General features: G+C 43.0%; 1 protein-coding gene across 4 annotated transcripts in view; it reads right to left on the bottom strand.

Moving 5' to 3' along the window:
• Positions 1–13,354, bottom strand: part of LOC115135920 (cytospin-B-like) — a 192,209-nt gene that overhangs the window by 39,085 nt on the left and 139,770 nt on the right. For all 4 annotated transcript variants that reach the window (XM_029671133.1, XM_029671132.2, XM_065023706.1 and 1 more), the window contains 5 exons: positions 11,731–11,927; positions 11,182–11,288; positions 10,918–10,990; positions 9,934–10,078; positions 7,949–8,051 (listed from right to left, as the gene is read on the bottom strand). In XM_029671133.1, coding sequence (XP_029526993.1) covers positions 7,949–8,051; positions 9,934–10,078; positions 10,918–10,990; positions 11,182–11,288; positions 11,731–11,927 — 625 coding nt within the window. The remainder of the gene's footprint in view (positions 1–7,948; positions 8,052–9,933; positions 10,079–10,917; positions 10,991–11,181; positions 11,289–11,730; positions 11,928–13,354) is intronic.

Below are 13,354 nucleotides of genomic sequence, written 5' to 3'. Positions count from 1 at the left end.
TAAGGGTTAATCCATTTTTCGTTAGGGCAAATAAAGTCTGACTGTCACGTGCTGACCTTAGTTCCTTTATTATGTCTCTATTTTAGTTTGGTCAGGGCGGGCATTCTATGTTTGTTCTGTGTGTTATAGTTCTATGTGTTTGGCCTGGTATGGTTCCCAATCAGAGGCAGCTGTCAATAGTTGTCTCTGATTGGGAACCATACTTAGGTAGCCTGTTCCCACCTGGTGTTTGTGGGTAGTTGTTTTCTGTTTTGTGTATTGCACCTTGCAGAACTGTTCGTTTGTTGTTTTGTTGTTTTTTTGTTCAAGTATTGATTAAAAGATATTATGAATACTTACCACGCTGCACCTTGGTCTTCTCCTTCTTCCGACAACAGACATTTTAAAGTGATCGAAAGGGGACCATCGCGCTCTCCCAGAGGCTTGGCTGGTGCTTTAAACCCCTAAATTCTGACAAACAAAAGGTGTAATGTGTCCGCACTCAAAAAGACGTTGCTAGACGTTGCTTACTTCAGTTTTAGATTTTTATATTATTTTCAATGCATCAGGGATAGCGTACACAGACGTTTCGGATTTGCAGCCTTCTTCAGTGTGTAGGTACAATTTCATTTTAATTCAAAACAGCAATTTTAAGGAACAACCGATGAGCAGCAGGTGCTTCTAATCAGGGTTGTCACTCATCTTCCAATCAGGGATGTGGCTTTTCTGGGCTACCTGTATACAAGTTAGTCACCAAGAAATACAGAATTATCGGCTAAGGCAGCGGGCACGAAGGGCAATTCATGAATCATTTGACTTAGGTGTCTGCTCACTTGGATACATTATACCAATTCACGAAACAGCTTACCACAAAGGACATCAGGCTAAGCCATTCATAAATGTGTGGGACTGACTCACAAACAATATGCAAAATCTGATATGGACAGTGTTCTTGTAAAACATAGGAAGGAGGTGAAATCTAGTTCTTTGTTTAACCCGTGTGGAGATACAGAACTTAATTTATACAGTATATCCACATGGCTTCTCTTTGGAGTCATTTGTTGTCGTAATCACCTTCTCTACGTGGTGGATGAACTTTTTAGATCCCGACGCAATGCAATTAATTAATATAATGATTTTGTTCTATAAAGTGTCTAGCAACTGGCAAGGTGATATCTTGATGTCTGATAGTGGATTTATGTCCTCCAAGGTGTTTCAAGACATGACAGAAAATGCAGGACAATTCTCAGCAACAAAATAGTGATCAAACTAAGATCCTACATCTGTACAGTGTCAACATTTATAATCACTATGTTAAATGTACAAGATGACATGGCATCATAGCCTGGGCTGCTCTGAACAGAATAAGCTTATGTTTGTCTATAAATTATGTTCGCTGCTGCACACGCACCTGAATGCACTCATTACTCCTTTCTATGCGGACTAAAATTAAGATCTGTTTCTCTGAATTACCTTGTGAAAGCCTAAGATCGTATTTTTGTCACGTCCTGGTCTGTTTCACCTGTCCTTGTGCTTGTCTATACCTATACCCCCCCTCCAGGTGTCGCTCATCTTCCCCATTATCCCCTGGGTACTTACACCTGTGTTCTCTGTCTGTTGCCAGTTCGTCAAGTCAACCAGTGTTTTTTGTATCAGCTTCTGCTTTTCCCAAGTCTCTCTTTTCTCGTCCTCCTGGTTTTGAGCCTTGCCTGTCCTGACCCTGAGTCCGACCTGCGTGACCACTCTGCCTGCCCCTGACCCTGACTGCCATCCTATACCTTTGCCCCGTCTCTGGATTACCAACCTCTGCCTGACCTGACCCTGAACCTGCCTGCCATCCTGTACCTTTGCCCCTATTGCTGTAATAAACATTGTTACTTTGACACGGTCTGCATCTGGGTCTTACCTTATCCTGATAATTTTATAAATTAGCTAGTCATGTTGGCAATAGAAGCTTTGAAATCATGCCCACCTGACCCAGATTGCAATTTCTAACGGAACGTTTTTGGATTGCGTAATTTGATTTGTCACATACACGTGGTTAGCAGATGTTAATGCGAGTGTAGCGAAATGCTTGTGCTTCTAGTTCCGTCCATGCAGTAATATCTAACAAGTAATCTAAACTAACAATTTCACAACAACTACCTTATACACACAAGTGTAAAGGAATGAATAAGAATATGTACATACAAATATATGAATGAGTGATGGCATGGTATAGAGTACAGTATATACATATGAGATGAGTAATGTAGGGTATTTAAACATTATATAGAGTGGCATTGTTTAATAAAGTGGCTAGTGATACATGTACTACATCAATTTTCCATTATTAAAGTGGCTAGAGTTGAGTCAGTGTGTTGGCAGCAGCCACTCAATGTTAGTGATGGCTGTTTAACAGTCTGATGGACTAGAGATAGAAGTTGTTTTTCAGTCTCTCGGTCCCCACTTTGATGCGCCTGTACTGATCTCGCCTTCTGGATGATAGCAGGGTGAACAGGCAGTGGCTCGGGTGGTTGTTGTACTTGATGATCTATTTGGCCTTCCAGTGACATCGGGTGGTGTAGGTGCCCTGGAGGGCAGGTAGTTTGCCCCCGGTGATGCGTTGTGCAGACCTCACTATCCTCTGGAGAGCCTTGCAGTTGTGGGATGAGCAGTTGCCGTACCAGGCGGTGATACAGCCCGTCAGGATGCTCTCCATTGTGCATCTGTAAAAGTTTGTTAGTGTTTTTGGTGACAAGCCGAATTCCTTCAGCCTCCTGATGTTGAAGAGGCGCTGCTGTAGGCCGTCTCGTCGTTGTTGGTAATCAAGCCTACCACTGTAGTGTCGTCTGCAAACTTGATGATTGAGTTGGGGGCGTGCATGGCCACGCAGTCATGGGTAAACAGGGAGTACAGGAGAGGGCTGAGAACACACCCCTGTGGGGCCCCAGTGTTGAGGATCAGCGGGGTGGAGATGTTGTTACCTACCCTCACCACCTGGGGGCAGCCCATCAGGAAGTCCAGGACCCAGTTGCACAGGGCGGGGTCGAGACCCAGGGTGACGAGTTTGGAGGGTACTATGGTGTTAAATGCTGAGCTGTAGTCGATGAACAGCATTCTTACATAAGTATTCCTCTTGTCCAGATGAGTTAGGGCAGTGTGCAGTGTGATTGCGATTGCGTCGTCTGTGGACCTATTGGGGCGGTAAGAAAATTGGAGTGGGTCTAGGGTGTCAGGTAGGGTGGAGGTGATATGGTCCTTGATTAGTCTCTCAAAGCACTTCATGATGACAGAAATGAGTGCTACGGGGTGGTAGTCATTTAGCTCAGTTACCTTAGCTGTCTTGGGAACAGGAACAATGGTGGCCCTCTTGAAGCATGTGGGAACAGCATACTGGGATAAGGATTGATTGAATATGTCCGTAAACACACCAGCCAGCTGGTCTGCGCATGCTCTGAGGACACGGCTGGGACTGCCGTCTGGCACTGTATTATCCTCAAAGAGAGCAAAGAAGTTGTTTAATTTGTCTGGGAGCAAGACATCGTGGTCCGCGACGGGGCTGGTTTTCCTTTTGTAGTCCGTGATTGACTGTAGACCCTGCCACATACCTCTCGTTTCTGAGTCGTTGAATTGCGACTCTACTTTGTCTCTATACTGACGCTTAGCTTGTTTGATTGCCTTGCAGAGGGAATAGCTACACTGTTTGTATTCGGTCATGTTTCTGGTTGCCTTGGCATCATTAAAAGCAGTGGTTTGCGCCTTCAGTTTTGCGCGAATGCTGCCATCAATCCACGGTTTCTGGTTGGGGAATGTTTTAATAGATGCTGTGGGTACAGCATCACCGATGCACTTGCTAATAAACTTGCTCACCGAATCAGCGTATTCATCAATGTTGTTGTTTGACGCCATGCGGAACGTATCCCAGTCCACGTGATCGAAGCAATCTTGAAGCGTGGAATCTGATTGGTCGGACCAGCGTTGAACAGACCTGAGCACGAGTGCTTCCTGTTTTAGTTTCTGTCTATAGCCTGGGAGCAACAAAATGGAGTTGTGGTCAGCTTTTCCGAAAGGGGGGCGGGGGAGGGCTTTATATGCGTCGTGGAATGATCCAGGGTTTTGCCAGCCCGGGTCGCGCAATCGATATGCTGATAAAATTTAGGGAGCCTTGTTTTCAGATTAGCCTTGTTAAAATCCCCAGCTACAATAAATGCAGACTCAGGATATGTGGTTTCCAGTTTACATAGAGTCAAATTAATTTCTTTCAAGGCCGTCAATGTGTCTGCTTGGGGAGGAATATACACGACTGTGATTATGATCGAAGAGAATTCTCTTGGTAGATAATGCGGTCGGCATTTGATTGTAAGGAATTCTAGGTCAGGTGAACAAAAGGACTTGAGTTCCTGTATGTTGTTATGATCACAACACGTCTCATTAATCATAAGGCATACACCCCCGCCCTTCTTCTTACCAGAGAGATGCTTGTTTCTCCAATAGTTCCTCCCGACTGTATGTAATAAAACCTAAGATTTCCTGGGGTAACAATGTAAGAAATAACACGTAAAAAAACAAAATACTGCATAGTTTCCTAGGAACGCGAAGCGAGGCGGCCATCTCTGTCGGCGCCATCAATTACACAACAGTAATTGTGTAATGGCGGGGATGCAAATTTGTGTTCCAAACAAAAAAAACACAAGTGTGCTTGCTCTATTTCCTCAACTACACAGCTAGGATAGCTCAAAAAAAGTACCTTACAGTTGGAAGACTCTTCTTTGAGTCATAAAAGTGCATTGAAATTACTTAATAAGTGTACACTTTAGAGAGGTGTGTAGTCACTTGGAGACACCAGTTAGTCCTCTCACTCAAACCCTTGTTATTGTCTTATGTTGCACCAACTACCCCACAGGAATATTGTAATCATGTTATAGAGTATTTTGACATTTCGTTATAAACAAATGCAGCACAACGTACAGTAAATGTAAAATGCACATAAAATAAATCAATAGTGTAATGCTTGGATTCAGTCCTGTGTCAGGAACTTTTTCCTGAACTTTGGTCTAATCATTTCCAAAATGTTTCCTGTCAAATCGCTACCATACTTATGCATATGCTTTTCATATGTATTCTGTAAGAAACATTTCAATTTAGTCCTATCCATATAGGCCAATTCCCATAAGTGTAAAGGGTTAGTCATTCCATGAACAGAAATACATTCCCATCCAGCTATTAGCCAAAGCCTCTTATTGCATTCCAGAAACCAGCTAATTATTATTCCCTCCAGCAGAGCTACTGAGTGTAAAAAGAGATCATATAATACTGGTAGGTGCCAATACCCCACAGCTAGAAGCATTGAGATACAGTTTGTGTATGAAATAAATGATCAGAAAACAGATAAGCAGTCACAAGTCTCCATCAAGATTGGGACCATGTCCATCTCCCAGTTAAAGGAGATCATAGGTGAAAATACAACAGCCAGTGTACAGTATAGTAGAGCCCATTCAGATGCAGTTTGTGTGCTAGAGGAAGAAACTAATCTACTCTAACGTTCACTAGTCTCTATCAAGATCAGACTATCTGCTGACCAGATATCTCATCTCCTGGTCTCCTGTTTTCATCACAGAGGATTTGCCGTGTGTTAGGAACACAGACATGGAGTCAGAATGATGAAAAAAAGTACCACTGGAACACTGTGCAACCAGGCCAGGGAGAGGGCATGAAGGTAGCACAGGGTGGAGGGATGACTCAAAGTTCACAATCCAACGTGCCTGAAAACAGGAACAATTGATCTGAAAACTCAGCCAATCATTTCTGACCATTTATCAGGGACCATTTATCAGACGTAAGTAAAGCTAGGACATGTTTTGCCGTAAAGTCACCTTTAAACTTGTCTTAACACACGTATTGCCCTAAGGCTCTCTGCTTGGTCGAGCAAGGTACAGTAGTCTGTCAATTGACTGAAGTCAAACCCCTGGACTATTCCCTAGGGTGCTATTTCAGTTGCAGACTTGGTGCTACTGTAAGCTAGCTAGCACACCCCATACTGCGATGGAATGTAGCTAAGAGGGAGAACAGAATGGTGCAGAGACCAGGCAGACCCCCAACCTCATTCCTTAGCTTTTGTTTACCGGCTCAAACCAATATCCCCTCTGAGAGTGTTAGCTACATTAGCTGGCCTGGCACGGCACACTGGCCCTCACACATGGATCACATCACAGAGACCCAGTACTAATGCCACTGGGCTTAATGGGCTCCTAAAACTGGCTATTAGCGGAAGGCTAAGCCAGGTGAATGTGAGTGCAATGGACGTTGGACACAGGGCCTAGAAAGGGAACACACATATTCACGCTCATGCACGCTATCACTTACATGTCTGCTCAGACACACACGTGCACACAAATTCACACAAGCGCGCACACACACACACACACACACACACACTTGCGTTTACACGCCAGTTCCGTAGACACACATCAGGTGATCATGGAACTCAGGAGCTGATCGTTGACTTGTGGACTACAGGAGAGAGAGAGCCCGCCCCCATCCTCATCGACGGGGCTACAGTGGAGAGGGTCAAAAGCTTCAAGTTCCTAGGCGAGCACATCACTGAGGACTTGAAATGGTGCCACCACACCAACACCGTGGTGAAGAAGGCACAACATCGCCTCTTCAACCTCAGGTGGCTGAAGAAATTTGTCATGGCCCCTAAGACTCTCACAAAATTCTACAAATACACCATTGAGACCATTCTGTCGGGCTGCATCACCGCCTGGTACTCTGCCTGGCACCTTAGTCACTGTCACCAGCCGACTACCGTCCGGCACTGCACCTTGAGACTAATGCCCCATGTTAATAGAGTCATTGCACGCTGGTCACCTCATATTTAGTTTATATACTGTTGTTTACACACTGTGTATGTATATACTGTATTCTCAACATAGCTCATCCTAATATATCTACTATTTCCCTCCAAATTATATACGGTCTATACACACCACATATTTACATTCTGGATTCTCATACATGCTTACTTTACTTGGATTGTTATTTTTTTATTTCTTGTTTAGATCTGCAAATCTGTGTGGGTGACCAATACACTTTGATTTGATTTGATCAATTCCACTGTATTCTTTGAGCTGACATTGATGATATCATCTTATAGGCACACAGTGAGGACAGGTGAGGCGATGGTTTGTCTATAAACACAGCAAGCTATTATGTCAAAACAGCCTAAAACCTCAAAAAGTCATGTGTTACTGGCCAATCTTAAGAACCCCATTGTTAGTCATAACAGTATTTAATAAAGAGCAAGTTATAAAACCAAGAGATTCTTAGTAAGCTGTCTCAATGTGAGACTAATAAGGACATAGTACTGTAAAGGAATTCTCGGATACTTTCGTATACTTTTTAGCCAGTAGTTCTCAAAGTAGCGCTTACGAGCCAAAAGTGGACCCTGAAAATTGAGTACTACGTCAAATATGTGTAGATATGTGCACGGCGTCATTACTCTCGCTCTCTCGGACTGCTGTGGGTGCATCATGTGCATCTTGCTAGCTGTCACCCCCCATATGGCGAGGGCCTGAAGTTTATTGGTTGAACTTGAATTGCTAGGGGGCATGCCAAACAGTTGTTTTCAAACTAGGGATTTTGTGGCTAATTGAGGTGACAGTAATTCTGCTCATAGATTATGTATGTACTATATAAACTACACATTGACACATCCAGCCCAATGCGGGAGGTTTAAAAAATACTTAGAAGTCTCCATCTTTAAGATGGCTTCTCTATACTAAAGTGTTACCCACCAAACCTTGGATTGAAGGAACATTCACTGCACAGTATGGCCTCTATAATGTATGCAATTTTTGGGTGCCTGAAATCTAGAGAGAGCGAGATAGGAAAAGAGAGAACGAGTGAGAGAGAAAGGAGAACGGGAGAGCGAGTGAGAGAGAGGAAGATGAGGTTATGATTTGAGTCTCTGACCCAGGGCCCTTACCGGATAGCCTTCTGTTTTCATCTGGCACCACTTCAGTAGCGCGTTCCTCTTAGAACCCCCGTACTCCCGCGCCAGTGCAGCCAAGGGGTCCTTTCTTTCCACACTGACACCAGGGACAGACACCACAGCCATGGACGGAGAAGGAAACAACAGTAATGTTATGACATCTGACCTGTGTGTGGGGACGTGTATCCTCATAAAACCAGCAACCTTACATCAGCCTCACATACACACACACGTGCATTCAAATACACGCACGCACGCTCTCGCGCACGCACACACACACACACACACACACACACACACACACACACACACACACACACACACACACACACACACACACACACCACCCTGGAGCTGATGTGATCCCCTGGGCTGTCATAATGAAAGCTAATCAGAGAAGAGTAGTCTCTGTGGCCATGGGAACATCAGGAGACACCCTGGTCATTGCTCTCACTTAGCAACATGGTCAACATGAAACACATGCTGTGAGTCACAACATACTGTAGCTTGGGGAGTCGGGAATTGTCTTAGCAAATGTTGCTGTCGAAAAGCCTGTGTATGAATTCACTGGAGTGACATACTGTGGAGAAAACAATAACAAGGAGCAACAAACATTTTCACATGCACAATCTAGTGTGTGTGTGTTGTGTGTGATGAGATTTTAATAGTAGAACATTGGGTCACCCTCGATATCACATTAATTATGCATCTTTGTCATTAGCTCAAGATAAACAATGGCAGTCAGTAAAAACTGGGGCAATCAGGTGATATATACAGATATGTTCAGTGACCCTACTGTAATCCTCTCCCAGTTCATCACTGATCTAACAGTGAATCGAATTCAGTTGAAACTGTGTCACTGAGTATACTGTTAAGATCTATCGGTATGAATGTGTGTAGGGGTGTGTAAGTGTGTGTCATCTACTCTATGTGTATAGAACGGTGGTGATGTGTAATGTTACAGGTGATTCATGAAAGTCTCTGGAGTTGTGAGCTTTCTTTCTCTATAATACTTTCTCTGTATTCGTACTTTACTTTGTAGTAGCAAGAACAGTACTGTTAACTAAAGTCTGCACAAGCACAGGTACACTACCGTTCAAAAGTTTCGGGTCACTTAGAAATGTCCTTGCTTTTGAAAAGAAAAGCATCTGGGATGTTGCCTAGAAGGCCAGCATCCCGGAGTTGCCTCTTCACTGTTGACGTTGAGACTGGTGTTTTGCGGGTACTATTTAATGAGGCTGCCAGTTGAGGACTTGTGAGGCGTGTGTTTCTCAAACTAGACACTCTAATGTACTTGTCCTCTTACGCAGTTGTGCACCGGGGCCTCCCACTCTTTCTATTTTGGTTAGAGACCATTTGCACTGTTCTGTGAAGGGAGTAGTACACAGCGTTGTACGAGATCTTCAATTTCTTGGCAATTTCTTGAATGGAATAGCCTTCATTTCTCAGAACAGAATAGACTAACGAGTTTCAGAAGGAAGTTCTTTGTTTCTGGCCATTTTGAGCCTGTAATCGAACCCACACATGCTGATGCTCCAGATACTCAACTAGTCTAACAAAGGCCAGTTTTATTGCTTCTTTAATCAGAACAACAGTTTTCAGCTGTGCTAACATAATTGCAAAAGGGTTTTATAATGATCAATTAGCCTTTTAAAATTATAAACTTGGATAAGCTAACACTACATGCCATTGGAACACAGGAGTGATGGTTGCTGATAATGGGCCTCTGTACCCCTATGTAGATATTCCATAAAAAATCAGCTGTTTCCAGCTACAATAGTCATTTACAACATTAACAATGTCTACACTGTATTTCTGATCAATTTGATGTTTTTTAATGGACAAAAAAAACGTGTTTTTCTTTCAAAAACAAGGACATTTCTAAGTGACCCCAAACTTTTGAAAGGTAGTGTACATACGTGTGTATTAGTTTTTGTGCCAGAGTGCCTCTGAGTGTGTCTCCAGGATGGAGGGCCCACCTGAGCTTGCTGTTGTTCCTGTTGTAGCTCATGTAGTGGCTGCAGCTGCTGAGGGTTGCTGGGGACTTGATGACCGACTCCAGGGAAGGACTCTTCCTCATAAGGCTGCTGGGCTTCAGCTCATCCCCAGAGCCCCCGTACTTATCTGGGAAACACAACATCAGGAAACAGGGAGGAAGGGAGACGTGGACAGTGAGAGAAAGCACATATTTCACTGGAAGGCCATGGTCTCTTCCTCCCCCTGAAATCTCTCTGGCCCACAGAATACTACTGATCTGAACATAAAAGAACAAGGCCAAATACCAAATTAGGTTGTATTATGCAGTGGTATAGTTGGTGATTAAATTGTTTGGGTGTAGTAGAACTACATAATGTGCTCTCCTTTTTGCTGTCATTTGGCAAAATAAACTCTAGTTTCTCAAAGTTCAATCCCCAAAAGGGAGATGAAAGAAAATGTTCACATATTCTCCCGTTTCTTTACTCAAGTAACATAATGCAGCTGTGGTTCCAACTAAACATGCACTGTTTCAACTGAACAAAAAAACTAGGCTAATCAGAGTAGACATTTGAGTTTGAGTCATTGGCCAATCCTTGGTCAGAGCAATGAGTCATTCAAAGCTAATGTTCAGTCACAATGCACTTCATCAAAAAGATGGGACTGCTGTCTGCAGGATTAGTTAGATCTATACTCTGATACTGTTTCTACAGATGTAGGATCTTAATTTGATCACTCTTTTGTTGTTGAGAATGCTAACTTGTAGTGTATTCAAGGTTTAAAAAGGCTTACAAACTTTGTAACTTCCACTTTACATTTCAGACTTAATTTGCCCTAACTTAAAATGTATAAACCCTTGCAAAATTTCCAATAATTATAATACACTTTTCCTGTTGCTGCAGGATTCTTTTCCTGCTGTAGCAACCTGGCTCAAACTAAGATCATACAGTACATCTGTACTTTCTTTCTCTACGGAGTGTGTCACTTACCTGGATGAGAGAAATCTCCATGGTTGATCCTTTTCTCCAGTGTCTTTGAGAGTGGTTTGATAGACAAATGCCTCTATCCAAAACAAAACAGACTTTTAACAGTCCAATTCATGTCCCAGACATACTTTACTTAATGGCTTTATAAAGGTATCAAGTAGCTAGTTTATAAATGATTAATTATTAGTTTATAGATAATTCGGTAACAAACTGTTATAACACATTGGTTGATATTGTAGTGCATACTGAAGAGGACCTGTACTGTACCTGAATGGGGGAGACTGCAGCTGCGGGTGCTGTGCGGACGGGGATCCCACTTAGAAGGCTTCTAGGTGAGGAGTGTATCTGTACCGTGTGTCCAGGCCCAGGTCCATCTGCAATGCTCAACACATGAGTGTACAATAGCCAAGCCACGGGGTGGACGTTTAAGTGGAAAGTGAATGAGGAAGTGATCAATTGATACCGTATTCCATGATTATGTCCCATGGACTCCTACGACTATCTTTTACACCTTGTTAAGCAAACAGTCCTCCAAGGTTAGACTGTTTAAGTATGATGTTATTGGTAAGGGTTCCTTCTCTATCACTGCTACTAAGCCAATAATGTTTCCCCTCAACAGCCTGTCGGCCAGTCATCTGTGCTTGATTGAACTTGCCTAGTGCAATGGAACCAAAGGAATAGTCACAAAAGTGCAATCCCCCCACCCGGCACTCCAAGCAGGTGCAATCAAACGCTCAAAGAACTTTGAAATATTATTTTAACTCAGGTCTGCTGGTCTGTGTGGAGGAGTGAGAAGGAGGGATGCTCTGTGCTCACTCTGTACTGCTGTGTCAAAGGACTTGATGAGGGATTTGACGGTGGCTCCGGGCTCCGAGGGTGAGGAGGCAGCATTGCTGTTGGTGTTGATTGATAAGGAGGTGGGCGGTGTCTGGGTGGTCTGGGTCATAGAGATGCCACACCAGTGAGGACTGCCGTCTGATTCCGACAAACTCTCAGAGTCGCCACGCAACAACCTGAGAGAGACAAGGGGAAAGAGATGCTCACAGTACAATATGGCACAACACATACTGTAGCAGGTAAGAGCGCTGTTTTATTTAAGAGGATGGCAGATGTGTGTGTGGCTGTAGTCTATACCTTATCAGGGATTCTTATCATTACATTGGTTTACTAAGTGGTTTGTAATCAAGCATTTCACTGTAAAGTCTACACCAGTTGTATTGGCCGCATGTGTTAAATAACATGACATTGTATTTTACTTGGGTGTTGTCGGAACAATGGTTTAGAGATTACTCGATGTTCTAAAGCAAGGTAATGATGATGTTCGCCCAGTGCATTGACTGTTCCATGTAATATTTGCTCAATAGATCAGAAGGATATTGTGTATGATTACGTACAAGTTCCACATGTGAAAGTCAATAACTGGGTCTAATTTTACGCAACAACACCCGAACTGCAACAAAAAGTATGTACAAAGTTTACTCCATCCTTTCCTTATGGACATTAGACTGCAGATTATGAACAGAGAGAGCCTGAGGGAGTATTGCCACTGATGGATGGATATGGAAGGGCTGAGAAGAGAACTGAAGTAAGGAAACTGGTGAGGAGGAAGCAGAACTACTGTAATGTCAACCTCCCAAAGACAGTGGCCTCAAACAAATGCATGCAAACAAAGTCAAGACTAGAGTCATTTCATTTATTGACTTTCCAATGAACAAATACAACATACTTTTAAACAGACAGACAAACACATTATATTGACTATTTCTCTAGATAAATAGTATTGTATTTTTGATGTCACAGGTATTAAAACCAGAGTCCGAGTCTCAATAAGATTTCACCGAAAATAACACACCAAACGGTTGCACATTCACTTGTTGAACTGTTGAGCATGGCTTTAAATCAAAGGCAGAGAAAAGGAAATCAACACAGTTAGCACCATATGTCTTACGATGAGGTGGCCTTTTTTGGCAATATCGATAGTACTCAAAGTTAAACTTAACCAGCACATCTATCTGTCTCTGGTCGAAAACAATGGCTTGTGTATGACTGCATCTACTGAATAGTCCTGTTACTAGGTAATAATAATCACTATAACCTGAGGTTTACAGGATGGCAGTTGGTCATTATACACTTCTAATGGGTGTCACGACGCCAGCATCACTTCAACGATCTGACGTCTACCCTGAAGCAGTCATCAGAAATGAGAGGCTTTTTATTTGACCTGATGGGGTTGCATTAGAAATACTTCAGAATGAGTGATAAAACCTTCACAATGCTTTTAGCTCCCTGAAGTTCAGAGTGGAATATTATGGCCTATAGAACTACAGGACATTTTGATGAGTTAGGCCAGTTCATAATGAGTTTTAGGCATGGCTGTAAATCTGAGGCAGAGGACTGTTTGAATTGGTCAGTGATCAGCAGTTGATTACCCTTATGGCTT

Source organism: Oncorhynchus nerka, linkage group LG10 (genome assembly GCF_034236695.1).
Source record: "Oncorhynchus nerka isolate Pitt River linkage group LG10, Oner_Uvic_2.0, whole genome shotgun sequence".
Taxonomy (NCBI): Eukaryota; Metazoa; Chordata; class Actinopteri; order Salmoniformes; family Salmonidae; genus Oncorhynchus; species Oncorhynchus nerka.
This window is presented reverse-complemented; position numbering and strand designations above follow the sequence as displayed.